The sequence below is a fragment of the Delphinus delphis genome, chromosome 19 (genome assembly GCF_949987515.2).
Source record: "Delphinus delphis chromosome 19, mDelDel1.2, whole genome shotgun sequence".
Taxonomy (NCBI): domain Eukaryota; kingdom Metazoa; phylum Chordata; class Mammalia; order Artiodactyla; family Delphinidae; genus Delphinus; species Delphinus delphis.
The window spans coordinates 657,895-680,969 of NC_082701.1; the positions used below are offsets into that span (position 1 = coordinate 657,895).

At 36.0% G+C, this 23,075-nt stretch overlaps 1 protein-coding gene across 7 annotated transcripts in view; it reads left to right on the plus strand.

Moving 5' to 3' along the window:
* The window catches only part of HELZ (helicase with zinc finger), a 155,838-nt gene that overhangs the window by 32,339 nt on the left and 100,424 nt on the right, over positions 1-23,075 (plus strand). For all 7 annotated transcript variants that reach the window (XM_059998655.1, XM_059998652.1, XM_059998654.1 and 4 more), the window contains 7 exons: positions 4,564-4,688; positions 7,146-7,202; positions 11,326-11,377; positions 12,775-12,850; positions 14,924-15,122; positions 15,590-15,697; positions 16,737-17,034. In XM_059998655.1, the coding sequence (XP_059854638.1) occupies positions 4,564-4,688; positions 7,146-7,202; positions 11,326-11,377; positions 12,775-12,850; positions 14,924-15,122; positions 15,590-15,697; positions 16,737-17,034 (915 nt within the window). The remainder of the gene's footprint in view (positions 1-4,563; positions 4,689-7,145; positions 7,203-11,325; positions 11,378-12,774; positions 12,851-14,923; positions 15,123-15,589; positions 15,698-16,736; positions 17,035-23,075) is intronic.

The following is a 23,075-nucleotide window of genomic DNA, read 5'->3' on the forward strand; positions in this document are numbered from 1 at the left end:
CTCTCTCTCTCTCTCTCTCTCTCTCTCTCTCTCTCTCTAATGCACACACAGTACAACAGGCTACTCAGGAGTCCAAGAGCCTTTACTCTGAGCTGCAGTTGAAGGAAAGAGTACTTCCAAAAATATACAATAAGGTCTCAGCTTCAAAGTTTATGGCACACACAAGAGGGCTGTAAAAGAGATGCAGAGATTTTTGTGACCAGGTTAAGGACTGAATACTGGAAGGAGCAGAGAGCAAGGTAGCAGGGATTTGGGGAGAAAGAAAAGAGAGAGAATGAGAGAGAGAGTATAGTATTTAAATCTGGAGATGAAATATTCAGAAGAGGTCTGTGTGATACCTGAGATTGAATACTGTTAAGGCTTTTCATTTTCCAAAAGCGTCTTATAAAGGAAAGATTATATCTGCAAAAGACCTTGGTAGGAAGGACATAAAATGCCGCAAAAGCTGTGGTCCGCATGTCTTAAAGTATTATGTATTACAATTGGAAGTAAAGAGAGGGCAAGGGGAAAAAGGGTTGAGACAGAGGAGAAGCATGGTGGAAAAAAAAACTATTTGGAGAAATGGACCCGGGTGAGAGATTTGCCACAGAGTTCTTATTCTGGTTTACCTTATACTTCTTGTTACTTGTTACAAGTGGACATTTTAACCTGACTTAGGCCTTCTGCTGTTTGGAGTCTGTTTATAAACTCCTCCCCTAACCCCACCCCAATAGATGTTTGGCAATAAGTTTATTGCCCAAAAATTAAATGGCTGATATTTAGGAAAGGAATTTATTTATAAATTATAAATTTGTTTTATATATTTATTAAATGAATCTATTTCATTTTTGATTCAGTTCCTGATGTGTTGGTTCTGAGAATGTGATTATTTCCAAGTGGTGAATAACTTCACTTTATTAATGACTCAAGGATTTAGTTTAATGGTAATCTTAAAATTTCTTTCAAAAAATTTGGAAAAATGCTACCTTGATTAGGCTATGCTCTTCAATAAAAGGCTTTAGAAATAACTAAGGACTTGATAAGAAAAATACCCTTTTATGGTCATGTTACTGAAAAAATACAGACTAATATTCAGCATTTACTGAACTTTAAGCTTGTTTTAAATTATCTTTCTCATTTCAGGTAATTCTTTACAGGCAAGGGGAATTACATTTTAATTGTTGATCCTCTCCTTTTGGTAGCCAGGGGCTGTCAAACACTTACAGAAGCTGTTTTTGTTGAAACAGTTGAATGAGTACTCCTTTAAGATTAGTCATATTCTGGTCCAAAACATTCCAAGTAAGACATATTTCAAGTGTTAGAAAATCTTACAAAAACTTAAGGATGAGAAGGGATAGAGACTTGAATTTAGCAACGCAACTAAGGTGTTCAGATTTTTCCTTTGTAACTCCCAGGGGAAGGAAGGAGTTATGTGCTCACTGTAGAATTTCACAGATAGTTGGGGGAAGAGAATTTATTTGTAAGGAATCATAACTTTTTTACAGTTGCCCAAGATTAGGTTATGTTTTAATGTCATCTCTTTTGGCAAGTTCAATTATTATAGCTGAGGCAAGTTTAAGAATACACTAGGCCATACTTTGTTTTCTTTCAAGCTTTTTCAAGATGTTAAAGGTAATACAGGACCAGATTGGCAGCACTGCAATTTGATTTTATCATATGACACCATAGCAGGATAGCTTTTTATCTATAGTAGTTGACTGTTTCTTTGCCATAGTTCTTCATGTGGGATCCTACAAGACATAAACTGAATTGCATTTAAAGACAGCCGTTAGAAGAAAGTACATCAGTAGTGTTTCTTGTCTAAAATGTTTAGAGAGAAGAAAGGGAAACATAATTTTGACAAATCTGGAGATATTTAGACATCAGTGTAATGGAAGAACTTTTGCAAAATAAAATTCAGCATATACCTTGTGCAAAACCAAAGATCTCTGCAAAGTGCTTGTAAAATATCATGTCATTTAATACTCTTTAAACATGACATAGTCATCTGAGACTGAAATATTCTTACGTTTTTTTCATTTCCCTGAGACATTCTTCAGCTCTGGACAACTAGTTTCTTAATATCCCAATTACTGAAAAGGAACTAGGCTAGTTCCTCAACAGTTCTTAATACTATTTTATAATTTTTAGAGGGGAACGTAACATCTAGGGAACTCTTGAGGAGACTGTGCTAGATACTTCATATAATTAACACAGTTAGTCTTTACCACAACCTTATTAGGTAGCTACTGTCACCTCCATTTTACGGGGGAGGAAACAGGCTTAGCGAATGTGAGTGATCCAGACCTTGGTAGGACTGTCATGTTTCTTCAGAGCGTTTTATTAATGCTCGCATTATATTATTTGATCCTTGCAGCACATTGTTTCATCTTGCAGTTTTACAGATGACCACACTGAGGACCAGAGAGATAAAATGACTTTTGCCGAAGGTCATATTTAAGTAGTTTCAGGAATAGTAAGATCTGGGGGGAGATGTGGGCTTACTGTGGAATTTTCTGAGTTGCTCAAGACATTCTTAAGGATGCTCCGTTGTTGTTATTCATGTATTGGAATTGTCAGTTGAGGAGATAAGTGATCTGTAACATGGATGCTGTGACAGCAGGTTGGTCTAAACTGAAAGTAATTGAATAAAACCTTCTTGGATACAGAGACTGCAACTTTCAATTTAATAATCTGATTCAATAAAGTATATATGTAGAAAGATGTTTAATACAGTGTTCTTTTTTGTGTTTTTTTTTTTTTTTGCGGTACGCGGGCCTCTGGCTGCTGTGGCTTCTCCCGTTGCGGAGCACAGGCTCCGGACATGCAGGCCCAGCGGCTATGGCTCACGGGCCCAGCCGCTCCGCGGCATGTGGGATCTTCCCGGACCGGGGCAGGAACCCGTGTCCCCTGCATCGGCAGGCGGACTCTCAACCACTGCGCCACCAGGGAAGCCCCATACAGTGTTCTTTTTAATAGTTAAAAATTGGAACTGTTCTGGATCAAGGGAATAGTTAAGTAAATTGATGTATCTACTTGATGGAACATTATATAGCTAATAAAATGATAAATGTAAACACTGTAATATGGAAAATACTGAATATGTCAAGGGGAAGTAAAGTAGGATATAAACTGTTATATCAGTTACAGTCATGTAAAAATTATGTAAATATTGATCAGAATTTGAAGAGAACATGAATAAGTGAAAACAGTTTTTTGGTTGAGTGGTGAGTTTATGGTGAAGTTCTGTGTAGAATTTTATTAGTGTTCTTTTGTTATGTTATTTGGGTAATAAAAAAATTGAACCATATAACAGAAGGATATATTCAGTACAACCAAAATAAATATATTAAGAACAGGAATTCCCTGGTGGCACAGTGGTTAAGAATCTGCCTGCCAATGCAGGAGACATGGGTTCGAGCCCTGGTCCGGGAAGATCCCACATGCTGCGGAGCAGCTAAGCCCGTGTGCCACAACTACTGAGCCTGCGCTCTAGAGCCCGCGAGCCACAACTGCTGAGCCAGCTTGCCACAACTACTGAAGCCCGTGCGCCTAGAGCCTGTGCTCTGCAACAAGAGAAGCCACCGCAATGAGAAGCCCGCGCACCGCAACGAAGAGTAGCCCCTGCTCACCGCAACTAGAGAAAGCCCACAGGCAGCAATGAAGACCCAACGCAGCCAAAAATAAATAAATAAAATAATTACATTTATTAAAAAAATATATATATATGTATTAAGGACGGACCCAATTGACTTTAAATGCAGTATATTATATTGATACTTAAACAAAACATTTCCTTGAAAATAATTAGAAAAAATGCAATTTCCAAAATATTTTCTTTCAGCAAATTATCTTTTTGCAAAGGAAGCTGAAGTGTGTATAAACTAAAAATAGAATCTTGGACTTAGCAGTAAAGAGAAAGGTACAGATTGTTTTACTGGTTGAACCATTAGCAGTTGTGGGAAATCATCTCAAATGACATGGCATAAAAATGAGTATATTCTGTATTGTTAGAAATATGTTCTCCTTGTGATTGTATTAAATTAAGTCAGTAAACCCTTGCAGACAAATTGGGTAGCATTTTCTCTGGCCATTTGACCATTGGGTTCTTAGTTAATCTTGCTGGTTTTGATAAAAGCTAATTCTTAATTACTTAGGAATTTCAAAATATTGAGGTTTGCAGTTTCTAATGCATTTTAATGGCACTGGATCTCTTTGTCAAAAATGCAAGAACTTTATTCAGCGAATATCTATCTCTGCAATTTAAAAGCCCTCATTTACCCAGACATCATAGGTTGAACAGTATTTTCACTGGAGAGCTGTAAGATTAATTCTCCTCATGATTTTGTGGTGATCCTACCTGACTATAGGCTGTAGTAGGTTAGGTATGTTGATTTTCCCATTTTTTTTCTTGGCTTTATGCATGTCATGGACAGAACTGAAACATCACTGCCTTCCTCTAGTAGTTATAGTTATTCTTTTAGTATGAAAGAAGTCATGCTTGGGATAGTGTGCTAGTAATAAAATTGAGAAAAATGTGTATCGAATGTTACGCGGTTAATGATGGCTGTTCTTTCATGACAGTGCTGGGAGAAGGACTGGCCAAGGGAGATGGTACCTTTCAAGCAGTACTTTGCTGCATGCAGCTTAAAGGAAAGCTCCAACTTGTATCCAGCATTCTTGCCAAGTCACTGACAGGAGAGTCCCTGGTATGTTGATGAGTTCTAAATTTGAATGTCTGAAAACGGATTCATCCATTTGACTCCTTAGGTGTATTACCTACGTTCCTCTAGGTTCTGTCAGAAATCAAAGTTTGTAAGTATCTTGAGATGCTTATTTCTCTTCAACAAACTGATGTTTAATCATTGGATTCTTGTAGTTTGTGATAATATATATAAGAATTGGAGATATTTTTTAAGCTTTGAAAGTATAGAATAAATAAATGATTTTCTTTAAAGGTATAATTTAACAGAACCTGGAAATATTTTTGAGTTTTAAAATGCTCCTGTGGACATATGATCTTATAGGGTTCTTAAATTCAACAATTTATTTTATAAAATGCTTAAGTTTATCTAAACTAAGTAATAATTACTGTTGTTTCTGAAGATGTCATATGTGTAAGTTAATATTCATGACTGCTCTGATGGAGTTATCTAATTCTTTTCAGACTTTGGGATAAATGTTTGTATGTAGTATATAATTTTTGAGAGTTTTTGTCTGTTTTTGGATGAGATAATTGAAAGACTACTTTTTTTGTACTTTAGAGTTGGCAATCTATAGAAATTGGAAGAAAAGAGATATTATAACTTTTTTTTACCAGTTGGTAACTGTTACAGCATTGGCTGATATTTTTCAGGAATCATAATGAAAAACAGTGAAAGCAAGAGAATATATGTATACTTTGTTATACAGCATGAATTCTCTATACTTTTATTCTGAATTAACATAAATTGTGGAAAGCAGGAGCAAAGTTGTGTTTTCACTGCAAATAAATATATATTTGGTAAAAAAAAAATGGAAATTAGGAAAGTACTTTGTATATTGTTGAGTGTAATGTAATGACCCGTCTCAGAGGGTAATTTAGTTATTTTCTAAGGAATTATTTTGCTGTGAATTGTTTAGTTGGTTTAACAGTATTTTTGGATGTCACCATTTTAACAAATGAATATAAAAACTAAGATGTGTTATTAATATAGCAAAATTGTATGGGTATTTAGTTCTAAATAGATGATAAAGAATAGCTCTCTTCTTTATTATTTAGATAACTCTATCCTTAAGGAACTTTTCTATATAAGTTAAGCATATTACACAGTTTTACCTGTTGGATTTTTACTTATTTTATTTTATTATTTTTTAATTTATTGAGGTATAATTGCTTCACAGTGTTGTGCTAGTTTCTGCTGTACAGCGAAGTGAAATAGCCACACATATTCCCCCCTGACCCCAACTTCTGGATTTCCCTCCCATCTAGGTCACCACAGAGCATAGTGTAGTAGTCACCACAGAGCTGTACAGCAGGCTCTCAACTAGTTATCTGTTCCATACACAGCAGTGTATACATGTCAGTCCTAATCTCCCAATTCATCCCAGCCCCCCTTTCCCCCCTTGGTGTCCATACGTTTGTTCTCTACGTCTGTGTCTCTATTTCTGCTTTGCAGATAGGTTCATCTGTACCACTTTTCTCGATTCCACATATATGCATTAATATATGGTATTTGTTTTTCTCTTTCTGACTTCACTCTGTATGACAGTCTCTAGGTCCATCCACATCTCTACAAATGACCCAGTTTCATTTCTTTTAATGTCGGAGTAATATTCCATTGTATATATGTACCACATCTTCTTTATCCATTCATCTGTTGATGGACATTTAGGTTGCTTCCATGACCTGGCTATTGTAAACAGTGCTGCAATTAACATTGTGGTACATGACTCTTTCTGAATTATGGTTTTCTCAGGGTATATGCCCAGGAGTGGGATTGGTGGGTCATATGGTAGTTCTATTCTTAGTTTTTTAAGGAACCTCCTATCAACTTACATTCCCACCAACAGTGTAGGAGGGTTCCCTTTTCTCCACACCTTCTCCAGCATTTATTGTTTGTAGATTTTTAAATTTAAAATTAGGAAGAAGCAATTTGCTTTCAAATCTCAAGTGAAATTTGAATTTCAGAAGAGTGAATGTTTTATGTATTTTCCTTCAACAGCTTTGTTAATGAACCATCTTTAAGTAGTGTGATCATTGTATGTGAATCTGAGTCATAAGTAACTGAGTTCACCATTTTGTGAATCTAGCCTATTAGTTTTAGGAAAAAGGAGTTTTAAAAAGTTGAGGTTAAAAAAAAAGTTGAGGTTTATTTTTTTCTTTACTTACTCTATCTTGCTCTTCAGTGATACCCTTTGTGAATATTTTATTGAATTAATCTTAAATTCTTAGGCAAGGTGAATACAGTGTTTTAGGGCACACTGTATCTTTTGTCCTGTTAATCTTTTTAACTTTGTGCATAGGTGGTTAGCTTTATCATCACCTCAATGATGGTAATGGTAATGAGGATGGGAGATGAGTTTTCTTTTTACAGATGAACCTTAGAAACAGCTGAAGAGTTAAGTCCCCATAGTAAAGAACTAATACACTACTTGGTTTTTCCATTTTTCATTTGCCGTTTCAGAATGGGATGGTAACAAAAGATTTGACAAGACTAAAAATACTTCTCACAGAAACGGAGGTAAGACTATTTCAGTGGATCTCTTTGGGAAGAGTTTAACGCAGTCTGGCTAGTACGTGTTCTTTATTAAAATTTGGAAAATCACTGGGCATCAGCAAGGCTTTAAAGATGGGGTACTGCAACCTTTAGACTTTCCGTAACCAGGCTTGGTCCCATCCTAGGAACTTTGCTTCCTGTCAACGTGCCTCTGCATCCCAGGTCTTCTGTTTTGTCCCTAATTTTTGTTAGCTGTCTCTGGCCAATAAATGGAAAGATAATGGGGAAATTTTAGTTTTTAACTACATCTGGCTATTAGAAAATTCTGTTTTTAATAGTGAGATACTCCTCAAGCCTTCTGTGTTTTTAAGTAACTAATGGAAGTCTGTGATTTGAGGAGGTTTTTTAGGGAGTGAGTTTAGCTGGTGGAAATAATGTGTATCAGGGTAAATGGTGAACGAAAATGTGCTCTGGTGAAGCAGTTGAAGGCTGGGGACAGCAGTGGCACGTAAAAGGCCCGTGGCTTTGTACGTCTCACATTTCTATTCCTCACACCGGCATATAGAAGTATTTTTATTCAGATGTCTCATTTTACAAATAGCCATTTTTGTCAGTTTTTATCATAAATGGAAGCCCATGTAAAGTGATCGCTTGGTTGGCTTATTTATTTAAAAAGTGGCACCTACTGTGTGCTAGGTATTATGCTTGGTGCTGAGGATACAGCACTGAACAAGACACTCATGGTCCTTGTCGTCTGGGAGGTTAGAGTCTTGGGGAGGAGATAGACGATAAATACATAAATTAATTAAACAAGTATAGATATAATTCGCATTGAGGTAAGTGGTATGAGGGAAAAGAATAAGCTTTCTGTGGTGGGGAAAGAATAAGCTTTCTGTGATGGAAAAATAACTGGCGTGGTGGTGAGGGGATGAGACACTTAAGCTGAGTTGAGAATGGAGAAGGTGCTGGTCTCGTGGAGAGTGCGATAAGGGTGCTCCCATCAGGCCAAGAGGATGAGAAGAGCCCCCAGGTGTAAACCTTGACCTCCTGTAGATTACTTTCCCACTTCAAATCTAATCATACATCGCAGTTCATACCAACAAATAAGTAAGCAAAGAAGATAGTCATCATGAATTATACAAGTTGCATAAAGGTACTGTTTGTTTTGCTACAATTAAATATAGCCTTTTAAAAAATGTTATTTTCTTAGTCTTATGTTATCTTATTATGAATTAACTGAGAATCAATAAGCTCTAATTAACTTCAAAGCCATTTCCCTTCTGGTATATATGTAGTCTTTTAATTTCTAAGAAGTAAAATATGACAGTTATAAGTGTTTTAGACTTTTAAAATGAGAACATAAAATAAGATGATTTGGGGCCTTGTTCTCCTCTTTTATTACCTTAGTTGAATTAGCAGCTTTACATCTGATAATCATACACAAATATATATAAAATTTTATTTTTAATATTTATAATCCTGTTATGTATAAGGTCACAAATATCACTTGACTCTCATTTTGTGACTGTACTTTCGGAATAAGTGACTTAAATTTTGTTTATAATTTCTTTTCTGTGTAGCCAGAGTAGTAGTATTTTTGGTTAGTGAACTGGTACTATTAAAAAATCCATCTAGAAAAAGTTAACAAACAATGATACCCTTACTTATTATTGCACCTGACGTATTTAAAAATAGCAACAATTTGTTATTTAAAGATTGGGCTGAGCTGATGTTTAACCTGTAAATGCTGGTGGATTAGAATAAAGACATGGAACTAAAGGCTGACTAATGGAAAGAAAAACAACGCATATTCTTTAGAAAAATTTCAAATATCCAATCAATAGATTTGATTGTAAATTTACAGGAATTCTAGCAGTGTGAACTTCGGCTGCCTTCCCTGAAGGTCTCAGTAAAGACTGAAAATCACAAACTAATTGATGTTGCCCTTCTGTCTTAGGGTCTGAGCATATAAAAAGGGTGTTAAAAAAACAAAACTAAACACAGTACCAGGAAACTAAAACCCACAGTGGCCAAATATTCAGCCCAGGCTTGAGCTTCTCATTTTTACCAGCTCTTCTGATGAGGATGTGCTGTTCACCAGACCCCACCAGCCTGAGAACTACAGTGTCAGCACATGCATACTCTGCCCGTTTGCAGATTGTTGTAGATGCTGACTCACTAAATACACCACGTATGTTTCCCTTCTGACGGTTATAAATGCTTTAAGCTTCATTTCATCACCAAAACATTTTTCCCCATTTTTTCTCACATATTTGGTAAATTTATTTTGATAAATTTTTTTAGAGGAGATATTTTCAATTTATACTTGAAGTGAATTTTTAGCTCTTAAAAATTCTGTGCAGTTAGAATCATATTTTAAGGGCTACTGTGGGACTATGCTGCTTAGATCTTGCTTCTAGAATTTTAAAGGATCTTTTAATATACCTTTTTGGTGCGCATAGAGTCCTTATAATGTTAATAATTACTCCTGATTTATTTGTTAGCTTATGTATTCTTATATTCAGTCCTCATTTTACAAAAAGAATGGGTTGTCTTTAAAAACTTGTTAGTAAGTAGTTTGAGAATCAGAAGGCATTTTCCTGTTGAAACAGTATTATGGTGATTTAGTTCCAGCCCAACCTAAAAAGGGTCCAATTTAATCAGTGACATGTAAATTATGGTGATATTATTGTTTCAGTTATACCCAATTAGCATTTATGCCATTCTTTCTATGGTACAAGACATTCCAAATATCATCTTGGGATACCGTTTCCTCCTTCTCATTCAGTTCAACATTTACTGAGTGCGTGTGCTCTTCAAGGTTCTTTGCGTTTTGGAAAGCTGAGAAATCCATGAAAAACAATCTGAAGGGCCAGCCCAAGATGTGCATAGCTAATGTACCCACAGGGCAGCCTGTGGTCAGCAGGTTCTGTAATGGAAGTACAAGCAGGGAAAGGAGAGATAAACACCCTGCAGGGAAACCAGGGAGGCTAGTGTCAGAACTGAAGTTAAAGGATAGAGGCAGCTAAGTAAAGACCCAGGAGTGACTTGGTACAATAAGTTGGCAGTCAGTTGGTTCAGGGGTAGATGAGACAAGTAGTAATGATGCTCTTACCTAGGATAGTGGCAGGGGGCGTTGAGTATGAGACAGACATGAGAGGCATTCTAGACCTGGTTGGGCAAAGATTTGGAGAATACTCGGAGCAGGACAGAGTCTGACTTTCAGGGTTTCAGCCTGGCTCTTTTGGGGGAAGATGAATCCATTCACTTGAGATAAGCAGCACTGAAGGAAGATGGGCTTTGGGGTTAAAGTTGATGAATTTTATTTAAACATACTGTGTTTGAAGTGCATGGGCGGTCATCCATCCATCTACCCATCCCCCCATCCATCCAGATTTACTGAGCATTCATTATGTGCCGGATCCTCTGAGGCGCAGGAATGCAGAAAGGCAGTTGCAGGCTATTGACAGTGGGTCTGTGCATGGCTGACAGTGACCCAGCATGTAAAATGCTATAGGATAGTTAAGCGGCACTTAACTATTCTCTAGCTGGCACTCAGTTGAAATTGGGGGTGTGGAGCTTAGAGTAAAGTTATAGCCAAAGGGGCAGATGGAGGTCTTACCTGCATTCGAGGGGTCGAGAAAGCCAGGAAGTCAGGGTGAGTGGGTCCCCAGCCATGGGCTCCACTGTGGGAGAAGGTCTCATCCTAGAGCAGCGAGGGGGACTCGGCCAGGATATGCTCCCCGGTCCTGAAGTGGTGGTGGTGCTGCACTTGATGCAGGAGAAGTGGCTGGTCATACTGTAGGCGTTAGCAGAGGAGAGTGCAGTACATACACGGATGGAAGGTGCTACTCCACGGGGTTCAGGGCTGGGGACTGAGACTTCTCTTGCACCCAGGTAATTTTTATGTAGGGAAGGAATCTCTATCAGTTTCCTTAATGAGGACCATAGAAGTACTTCTTTTCCATACTTACATATGGAAACTAGAGCAAAGAGCAAAAAACACCGTTTGCATATTAATGTTTATTAAAAATTTCTAAATATTCAATCTAAAGCTTTTTAAAAAATATTTAAAATTTCCAAGTTTAATTCAACATCAACTAGTTATTTCTTATTATAAAAATTTCTTTCATTTGAAAAATTGCAGACAGCAACTGGTAATGTCCTCCCTGGATATCACGTGGAAGACTTAGAAGAGGGTAAGTACGAAACTGCATAACTTCTGGTAGCTGTGATTTTGAGCATTGCTTCTTTATTGATTATTGGGAGGAAATTTCTGAGTTAGATTACATGTTAGTGGAGGTACAGGAGAGAATATAAAGATATAACTTAAGAAGTAGTGCGGATGGAAGCAGTTCATTCACTAGCCCCTGTCATGGAGTTATAGAGTACGGAGATGGGAGGTAACCCCAGAAGTGACCTATTTTACCTTCTTTCCTCCATGTGCGCAGTTCTGAACTTGAATGAACCCTGCTCTTAGCAATCTGTAGAGGGAGGTCTTTTCTCCTTTCTCTCTCTCACGGGCTAGTACAGTTACTACTTTTTGGAAGTGCTGACCTGTAAGCTGAGTTGTTCCTGCCACAATGGAAGTCTGTGATTCTCCTCTTCTCCTGCCAGGGGAAGGTGAAGAGAGACTGGCATTCATTGAGCGTTTGCTAAATGATGTCTACCACGTAGTGGCTTTCACAGAAACGAGTACTGACTTCTTAGAGTCTTTCTTCATCTTTTTGATAGGTGATAAAACTGATGTTCATTAAGGTTCGGTAATTCTCCCAGTCACGCAGATAGGAAGGGGTGAAACGCAGCTTTAAACTCAGCCGGGCGGAGTGTGTTTTGGGGGCGGGGGAGCACAGTGACTTGTGAGGGGGTAGAAAATGGCTGCAAGGTCCTGGGACACTTACTGCTGCCCGCTCAGCCTCTAGAGCTCAGCCGTTCTCTCTGACGCTTTGTTTTCCTGGCTTATTTGGGACCTTTTATCCACGTGCATTAAAACGCATTGTATTCAGAAGGAAACTAATGTTATTTTTTAGCTCCTATCTCAGAATTCACCTTTTTGAACTTCATTTCAATTATTAAAAAAAGATTACTTTATTCAGTGCCATGTGTCAGACAGCCCTAAGGAACGTGGATGGTAATGTGGAACTTCTTCTCACTCCATATGCAGTACTGGAATTTGTTTTACAAAATTTCCTTCCAGGATACCATAATTTTCTCATTCCTGAAATAGTTCCTAATAGAGACGCGACTCATACTTAAGAAATGACAAGCATGCCAAACACATCTCCCCTTTAGATGCCAGGCAGGAGACTGCACTTGGAAGTATGTCTGCCAGTCGCTGGGGTAGAGTAAGGGCCATTGATTTGTCTTAGCTGCTGTGTAACTGCTTCTTCAGTGGTTTCTAAGTTTCATATGCTAAGTGATTTATAATTCATTTGATTGGTAGAGGGCTCTTTTGGTAGAGGCAAGCATGTCATGTTCTTTTTACATCATCTGAGATGATGTGTATGGAGGGTTTATAGTATTTCTTACACATTAAAATATCAGAATTATCAGCAAGCCTCAAATGATAAGACTATATATCCTGATTACTCTCTAGGATCTTGTAATGGTTGGCATTTCCGCCCACCACCTAGGGGAATCACAAGCAGCGAGGAATATACTTTGTGTAAAAGGTAACGTGAATTTTTTTTTTAAACCAATGACATGTCTTTATTCAAAGGATAGTTAATTTTCCTTCACTTTTTGAAAAGTAGTAATTCCGATTTAAAGAAGATAATATGTGAAGGAAGAAGCATAACAATTGAGTAGAATGGTTTATTTTCAATTTGAAACAGAAGCCAAAATGGTCATTATCATTAAATAATAAAAATCAAAACCATATTGATGATCCTTCTTTTAATTATAAACAACAGTGATCTAAATGGAGATTGTTAAGACTTCTGTAATACCAGTTGGATTAATATGACTCAATTTAATTGCTGATCTCGTTTATGTGAAATTTACCTAAATTATGGTGATTGAAGTTGAAGTTACCTTATTTAAACTGAAATGGAGCATAAAATAGATAAAGAAATCTTAAATTATTTTAATAACTTTTCTAAAAAAGAGAAAATCTATTATCACGTAATCTTATATAGAATTTATGAGTAATTTATATTTGAAGGGCTAACCTTTCAAAATTTAGTAATTATATGTTAAGGTAGAAAGAATTTTTAAAGTTACATTAAGAAAGGTTCTTTTTATAAGAACTAGAAACTATTGGTTTTTTAGATATAAGTTCTAATTACTCTGGGTTGCTTTTGATAATGAAGGAAGTTTGATATGCAGCTTTGATGATTGAATAGTCAAGAGGTCAGGTTTGATTTTATTGCAGAAATAAAGAAACTAGGTAGTAAATTTTTAAAATCCTGGTGGCATCAATGTTGTAGGAGAGGTAGAACGTGATCCTATGCAAAGGAAGTATGAGAAAATTCATAGTCCAGATGAGACTATCAAACCTTCAATTTTTAGGGAAATAATTTAAAGCAAAGCAATAGAAAGACAAAGAAATATTTGGCTTATTACGACATACTGAAGAGAAACAAATGCATGATTTTAAATGTGTCTTAAGCATAAGAGAACTTAATAAATAGCATAATTTAAGTTCAAGTACTTTATGTATCATCAAGAAAAGCTTTAAATACACTCGTCTTTTCAAATAGGGTGAAACACTTGATAATGTACACTGTGCTGTGGTTCATTTTGTATTTCTTATTATTCATATTTTTCCAGTTGAAAAATTATCTATAACATAACATCGCTTTTATCCATTTGCTATTTATAGTTTGATTTTCATTTTTTCTCTCAGAAGATCTTTTATTATTTTTTGAATGTTTAAAAACTGGCTGGATCTATTATTTTATAGAGTATTTAAAACTTAAAAAAGTTACTGATCAAAGTCTTGCATTTTTATCTGTTTTGACCATTGAATTATCAGTTGAATTTTCTGAGTCATAAGCATTGAGAAATATTAACCCTATAGCCTCTAAAATGAACGTTTATGAATTTACCCATTGAAGAATTTAATCTGACTATTGAATTAATTGTGATTCTTACATAAAACTTTTATTCTTTATTTATTTAAAACTTCAAGCAAATTAATATAGTCCAATATTTTCAATGAAATATAGGCAATAGTAATGTAGAGAAGAGTGAAGGCATTACGTTTGAAGGTGAAAAGTAGAAGCCTTGAAATGTTAATTCAGTGACATATTACTTTTTTTTTTTTTTTTTTTCCCCAGAACAAAATTTCTAGTATGTGGAAAATTTTCTTTAGGTCGTATCATTTTGGGAAGTAGGGCATACCTGTGCTTGACGAACTAATCCACTTGATGTCAGTGTTGCTTTAGAAAAATTCTGCTCTAAGAGGAATTGTCTAACAGAGTTGTTATGTCATGAAGGAAGCTACCTTTGCAATGCCAGTTTTTGTGGGTGGGGGGCGGGTTATGAATATGTTCTGCTTTGTCATCCCCTTATTCCAGAGAAAGAGGTCAGTGAACATGGGGGGGTTGCTGTTTTGATTAACTGTTACAAATGTTTCCTAAACGTCTTCTTCCTCTTCGGTGCAAGACATGTGATAAATATGGCCTTTCAGGAGATGAAGTTTTGTTTTTGTTATTGGAGAGTCGGAGGGCAAATGCTGGAAGTTTATCTTTTAAATGGTCCAACAAAGTATATGATAAAACAGTCTTTCCTATTCTACTTAGATTTTTAGAGCAAGGAATCTGTAGGTATGGTGCCCAGTGTACTTCAGCACATTCCCAGGAAGAACTAGCAGAATGGCAGAAAAGATATGCTTCACGGTTGATAAAATTGAAACAGCAAAATGAGAATAAACAGCTCTCAGGCAGTTACATGGAAACCTTGATAGAAAAGTGGATGAATTCATTATCTCCTGAGAAAGTGGTGAGGAAAATAAACTGCATTTTTTTGTTTGTTTGTTTTAAACAGTGCCCTTGTTTGAGTCTTGACTTTGTTTCGTGCTGTATCTTGGTTTATTTCCCTATCCTCTATATGAAACACTTGATTCTTGATAAAGTGTTTTTAGTAGCAAAAGTAGACCCATTTGCTAAAATAAAGAGCAGAACTAAACCATTTGTTTGGAGACTTGCAGGTATTATATTAATTTGTCTTCATTCAGGGAGTTTTTATTGCCATTTTTTTTTGTTGTTGTTGTTAGTTTTCTTATGTCTCTTATTTTAGCTTTATTATATTTTGTGCTTATAAAAATAACTGAAAATTAATGTATAAAATACCTTGCTTTGTAAACAGTTCCATCAGCATCTTTACCGTTAACATTTATTTACCATGCCAAAAGTGTTTGTTTGTGTTTTTAGGAATAAAACGTAACATTAGTTGCTCTCTGTTTTCAGCTTAGTGAATGTATAGAAGGAGTAAAGGTAGAGCATAATCCTGATCTGTCCGTTACTGTCAACACCAAAAAATCTCACCAGACATGGACCTTTGCTCTCACTTGTAAGGTATGAATTTTGTGATAGTTAAAGAATATAAATGTCTTTCAGTTTTCATAAGGGCTTTTTGGACCTTTAAATCTGTGTGTTGAAAGAGCATTGAAAATGTTTTATTCTAAGTGCATTTTTATGTGGGTTCTATATTGTGGTAAAGCATATTTCTGTATTTTGATCATGAAGGGCACAGATTTTTCTTAGATTTTGAGATAAAAGCTTTGTAGATGTTCAGATACTTGCTTATTTATTTATTTGGTGAAGAGGTCTTCGACATGTTGTCTTCCAAACTTAAAACGTAGGATGGGGTTCACGGCTTGTAGTTAACTATTTAAAAATTGAATTGTTTAATCTGGTGGTTCTAAGATATTCAAACAATGAGTTTGTTTTTAATTTTGATTTAATGAAATCACAAATTCTGTAATAACGGGTTTTTAATATGAGACATTTTTCTGCAGTGCTTCCCATCCTGAATTATAATATTCAAAGTTTAAGAATGAAGCAAAGTAAAATATTTCTGTGAATATATGCAGTGGAAAAGTTTTGTGTACTTTTTTGTGATGTTTCTTCCACTGTACCATCTGCATCTTGGGATGAAAAATCTGGGAACGTTTAGCTTTGGCCTTGAACCCAATTCAGTGTCTTCAGAGGTCACTGCTCTCCTATGAAGACTTCCTCCTTGAGGCTAGATGAAACTTTTTTAGGCCAAGGGTATGGAAAGTTGGAGGTGATGGTGATACAGGGTGAAAGCTTTTGCCACAGTGAAAGATGAATGTATCACAGAAAGAGCAGGGAGGCTAGTAATGTAGCGTAAATATATCGTTTTTGAGACTGTCAGCCTTATTGAGGTATAACTGACATCATAAATATATCATTTTAACAACTGATTTTTTTTTCTTAAATGGCTTATGAGTACAACTTGTATTTTTAACATAGTATCTTAGAAGCATGGGAAAGTAAAAGTCCCTTATGGCAATATTTTCATTGAAGAGCCCAATTACAACTGGATTTTTCACCCCCTTGTACTCAACAAATTATTCTAACTTCCTTGTAGCCTGCAAGAATGCTGTACCGTGTAGCATTGCTTTACGATGCTCATCGCCCTCATTTTAGTATCGTTGCAATATCTGCCGGAGATAGTGCTACCCAGGTGTCACAAGAAGTCCCAGAAAACTGTCAAGAATGGATAGGAGGAAAGATGGCCCAAAATGGATTAGATCATTACGTGTATAAAGTCGGGATAGCATTTAACACAGAAATATTTGGAACTTTTCGCCAAACCATAGTTTTCGACTTTGGATTGGAACCAGTACTCATGCAAAGAGTAATGATTGATGCAGCTTCTACAGAAGGTAAAATTTAGCCTTTTTTCCCCTGATAACGATGTATTAAAAGGCACTGTAACAGCACCATTAAAAGACAGGTACTGGCCCCTAAATATACCATGGACAGGGAGGGAATAGTAAGAAAAAGATCCCAAGTTTATTGACTCATTTACTGTGTAATGGGATTAGAATGGTTTGCATTATGCCCTGGTCACTTCATACAGTCATCAGGCAAAGCTTGCTTTGAGGTTCCCCAGACTTGTATAAGTAGATGGTCAGGTCTCCTTTGGTCTCCCAACTTCATTTGATGATTTTAGCGCAGTTAAAACCTTTCAGTGTTAGTTTGGGTAGAATGTAATTTCAGTGGTAATTGTGAATACACCTACAGTGTCTATTTCCATGTTCAACTGATGGTCCAATTAACTTTGCTGATATTAGTATGTTATCTCTGAATGGAAAGTCCTAACAATAAGCTTTCATAACTTGATTTTACTAGTATAAAGGAGACCACAGTGCCTTTAATAGGATCTGCTTTCATGTTCTTGGGAAGAGGTCCCTGGTTTTAACATGCAGGCACCTGCAGAAGATGGTGAATTACTTTGTGAATTGTCATGTTACTGCCTAAACCTCAATTTTACGCCAAGATCCAGCTGGATAAGGGAAGGGCATGCTAGCCTCCATTTCCTTGGCTCTTGGTTGGATTTATAGGTGCTTTATTTCCTGAGCACTAAATATTTATTTAACAAGCACTTCGTATAGCAGAGCTGTCTGAAACTTGCTGTTATATTGGCTATAACTAAGCATATTGTGGAGGATGTTTTTCATTGTCCACAGTGTCCCATTTATGAGAACCTAGAAGTTTTTTTCATGAGTAAATGCTAGGACTTTATTTTTTGGACATAACGAACAGGTGGAACTGGTTCTGTCCCCTTACCTTTAGCTGTGAGTAGGGTTGAAGCAACATTTGTGCCAAAATGGAACAAGTAGGTGTTACTTCTTGTATCTGTGCTCATATTATTACCCATACTTCATTTTACCCATATTTCTCATTTACTTTGATCCCTTTTACCTGTTTTTATTCTGTTGTGTTCTGCTTTTGTCATCTTTCTACTACTCTTTGGAATAAAAATATGTTAATTCCCATAGCCAAACAGATACAGTAGTTGATGAAATAAAAATACTTGATTTATATTTACTAATAGAGCAGTTAGTTGGCAGATTTTTTTCTGTAAAGGGCCAGATAGTAAATATTTTAGGTGTTACAGGGCAGATGATCTCTATTCCAATTACTCAGCTCTGCATTATAGTGAGAAAGCTGCCATAGACAATATGTAAATGGATGGGTGTGACTGTGTTCCAGTAAAACTTTATTTTCAAAAACAACGCAGGCTGGATTTCTCTTGAATGCAGTGGTTTGTTTACTCTTACGCCATTACGTTGCTTTTAGAGACTAGAACTTGAGGACTACTGGATTGCACCTTTCTTAAATCATAAGGAGATTTAAAATCAGACAGATACTGACATGCATCTCCTACTCTCAAATATAATTCTAAAAGGATGTTCTTGGCTTACATGTGGGTTGTACTTTAAAAGTTTGCTTTTAGATTGTGGCTTTTAACTCATGACTCATTTCCCATAAAAATAAGTTTGTAAGTGTTGTCAAAAATCTGTACTAGTTAATAAAAGCCTATTTAATTAATAATATAAAATATTAAATATCTGCAATAAAAAGAGGAAATGAGGAGGATTTCAGGGCACCCTCATGGGCTTGAGAGATTGAGGGTGCTTTGGCGGCTTTTGCCCCAGCTATGTGCTACTTTTCTAGTTGGAGAAACAGAGCAGTGGACAGACTTCAGAGTTAAATAGAACTGGATTCAAATCCTGATTTTCTACTTAATTCCTGTATGACCCTGGGCAGAGAACTTAACATCTCTGAGCTTCGTGTGGAAACTTCTGGTAAATGGGGCTAGTAGTATCTGTCATAGAGGATTATCGTGAGAACTGGAACTAAACCTTGCACAGCATCTGGCACGTAGCAGGCATTCAGTAGATAGTAGCTGCTGATGTTATCATTAGCCATCATTAGGATAATTTCCGGTTTGCAAACAGAAAGAAAAAAGGAAGAGAGAAGGGTTTTTTGTTTGGTTTTGTTTTTGTGTTTTTGTTCTTCTAGTGAGGACCCAGACTAGGGTGCAGCCAGGGGACTGAAGAGCAGAGATGAAGACCCAAGTTACTGAGGCAGCAGCACTTAGGGATCTTGGCAAGAGAAGTTGTCCCAAGATGAATGATGTTTTGAGACTGGTAACTGGAAGAAATAAAGAGTCTCATTTCTGATGTTTCTGATATATCAGTTTGAAAATATAGTAAAATTTATATTTGATTCAGATATGGTAGCGGGAATTAATACAGACAGGGATGTTCTCCCATTTGGGACCAATACTATATACCCTCCCCCCTTTCTATACTACTATATCCTTTTTCTTAGTGACCTTTTTGCAGTTTGATATCTTTGCCTATTTTCCTTTAAACAAGGTCTTACTTCTAATTATGTTATGGAAAATAATTGAATAAAATCAAGCATTTTCTTGAACTAATTTGGAAACATTAAAACAATTTCACATAGTGAAATTTGTTTTTCAAGGACATAGGAAAAACAAATATTTCAAGAGAACAATATAAAATCTACAAAATGTATTTTCTGATAAGATATTTTGAACATTATAAAGAGAAAAACTTAAATCTAGGTTTAGGCAAGCTAGATGACATTTGATTGGCTTTTTTTGTCATTAATTTAGCTGACCTGTTGTGCTCATTTTTAGTTCTGTCTTTGATATTTTTACTACTCTTACAATTGATGTAGTTTTTTTCATTGTTTTTTCCTTGTTGGTGAGGTTCAGGTACAGAAAAAGGCATTATATGAACTAAAAAAATTTTTTTTGGATTAAAGATGTGCTTCTCACAAATTTGTGGCAAAGGACATTTACAAAAGAAGGAAGTTAGTGAGTTTCCCCCTTGCTTAGAACACAAACTGCATTATACACTTTATACCTCAATTTGAGTCATAGAAGATTTTTGCTTGACAAAACTGATCCGGAATTCTGCTTTGAATATCTGGAAACTACATGTTGGAAATTAGTTCTTATATTTAAATTTGAAAATGGTATTTATTACACATTACTTTTAGTCTAGCAATGTATGTTAAAATTAACATTAAAAGTACGTCTTAAAAATTATCTCTGGCTGTCAGAGTTGTTGGTAAATTAAGGACATGTTTATATGTATAAATATATAATGTTTACTATTACGGGGTCAGAAAATTAATAGAAAAATTGATATAAAAAATAGGGGCTTCCCTGGCAGTCCAGTGGTTAAGACTCCACGCTTCCAATGCAGGGGGCACGGGTTCAGTCCCTTGTCGGGGGAACTAAGATCCCATATGCTGCATGGCGTGGCCAAAAAGAAAAAAACAGAACAAACAAAAAATAGTAGATTTGTCAATAAAAGATAAATGTAAATGAGTAGAAGCATGTAAAAAGTGTGAGGCGCTCCTGTGTTGGCGCTCCTGTGTTGGCGCTCCTGTGTTGCTACTCCGCTGCTTTCACCTTTTATTAGCCTCATTAAGAGAGCAGACAGCATGGGTAAGCTACGAGATGTTCATCTTACGTCTGAGTAGCTCTTTTAGTGAAAGGAACAATGTTGAAATGGATAGCTGAAGTCGTAGTTTGGGTTTCCTTTGGGATTTTGTTTTATTGTTGATTTGGGCTGTCAAGATTTGTAAAGCCGCAGACCAAAATGTTTCCTAAGGAAGAGTGTTGTATCCAATTTTGGAATTAGGAATCATTTCGTCTCATTCTCTTTAAGTCCTAGATAAATATACCTGTTTTTAATAAATCCCACATTTGAAAGGCATTTACTGCATGCTTCTTGTGTGTCAGCCTTTGTGCTGGGTATGTAGGACACTGCATGTTTTTCTCCTAACTTCTTATCCACGGTCTAGGGTTTGTTAAGGATAATTTTCAAGTCTGCTGTACTACATACTTCAAGATAAAACAAACCAACCCTTTGGATGCTTTATTAGAATAGTAACTATGTGGCTGAAACGAGAGCAGTTGCTATTCACAGTAATCAGAAGGGTGAGGGAAGTTGGGAAGCGAATCTTGTGTCAGACTAGTTATTCCAACCTTGGATTCTATTTTTGATAGTAACAGTTCTTCCCTACGTTATCTTCAGGAAATTATGTTCTAATTATCAGGTACGTTCTAATTATCTTTAACTTTTTCTTATGAATTTCTCTTAAAATACATGTGTAGCTTCTGCCTATCAAATCTCAGGGTAACACATTCCGTAGGTTTCTAATTTGTCAGCGTTTCAGGTTTATTATTACAGGAATTGGTTAATAAGTCAGTGTTAAACTCGCCCTAAGTGATTTTATGCATATTGATTCTAACCTGTTCACTTTTCATCTTTCCAGAATGTTTTTTTTTTTTTTAAATTTTAGCCTAGTTTAGACTGAGGAAGAGTGCTTTCTTACCATGGATGGACTGGCTCAGGCTGCCCTGAGCAGCGTTCACATCTGGGTTGCATGTTAGCTGGTGCATGTGCTGCATGGGGGGCGAGATGAGCCCCAGGACTAGGGTGTCCAGTGTCCCCCTGGGGGAGCCCCAGCTTCCTCCTTTGTTTAAAGAGGAGCTCTTAAGACCTAATGACCTTTAAGCACTGTAAGTAGGTGGGTAATTAAACAGGTTTAATAAGAAGCTTTTTACAACTGAGAGGATTGGAGGCAGAAGTTTGTCTCAAGTTGAACATGAGCAGGGAAAGAGAAGTGGTTTTTGCAGAAGAAACCCTCAGTAGTCACTGGCCCCAGTCCATCTCGGACGCCTGAGTTAATGGCCAAGGTCAGTGGTTTGTAGACTTTTTGATGCCGGCACACACGGATTTTCCCAAGATTCTTCTCCCTGCTCCCCTAGCTCTCCCCTCTCCTATATTGTATTTATAGTTATTAAAAAGATGGAATAAAATTTAACATTGTTTCGGAATTGTTTTGAAATTGTTGTGCTACCAGCTGAAGACATTCATTTTAAGAACTTCATAAAATCAGGGTGGGAATCATGGTAGTAAATAGGTAAAATGAGAAAAACAAATACTATTTCTCATGCCACTTTTCCCAAAAAGCCTGAATACTTTTAGCCCAGAGTAGAATGATTTTCTGCAAAATTTGCTTTGTATATTAAATAGGTGATACAAAAAGCTTTTTTAAAGGAAAGCTGCACCATTTTAAGTTTGTTATTATCCCAGTTACTTAAATGGCAGTTAGGAATAGCTAGTGACTTTTTAAAGAATGTGAATATAATATTGATGTAGGTATAGTCTGAATCAGTTTCTTATTTAAAATAAAATTATGAAATATAATTTCCCTATGCCCAAAGAATAGACATCCTTTTATTACCTATTAACTAAATTCTTCAATACTGCACAGAGTTTAGTGTTTTTTTTTTTTGAAGAGCTGGTTATTTGGTTTCTGTACCATTAGTGTTTCTCCTTTTGACTTTTAAATTAAGGGAAGAAAATTATGTACATCCTTGCTATTTTGTTAATAGTATCTGATCTTTAGTGATGGTATAATCTGTTTTAGGAATGTTGGCGTTTGTATAGTTTAAATATTTTTTATAGCTATGATCTAATGAAAGGATAGGAAGGGCCCAATTTTAGAGTGATTTAGGAACAAAATGTGGTTAGTTTATGAAACTTCTCGTGAGGCTATTGCAAAAACAGACCATCATTATCTCATCCAGAGGATTTTAAAAATGCAACATTTTAACAAGAAGACCATCTTTATATATTGCTGGTTATAGTTGTGTTTATATTGCCATTTGATGAATAATAAAACTGGCGTCAAAATGCCTTTTCAAGGGACGAAGATTAGAAATTAGGACTTGTACGTTTTGATCTTTATTATGATACTAGGATAAACTATTTTCTAATATTGAGAAATTTCTCTTGGTGGATGACTATACTTATATGTTTATAGTTTATATATAACATTTAAATATAGCAAAATCTGTCACTAA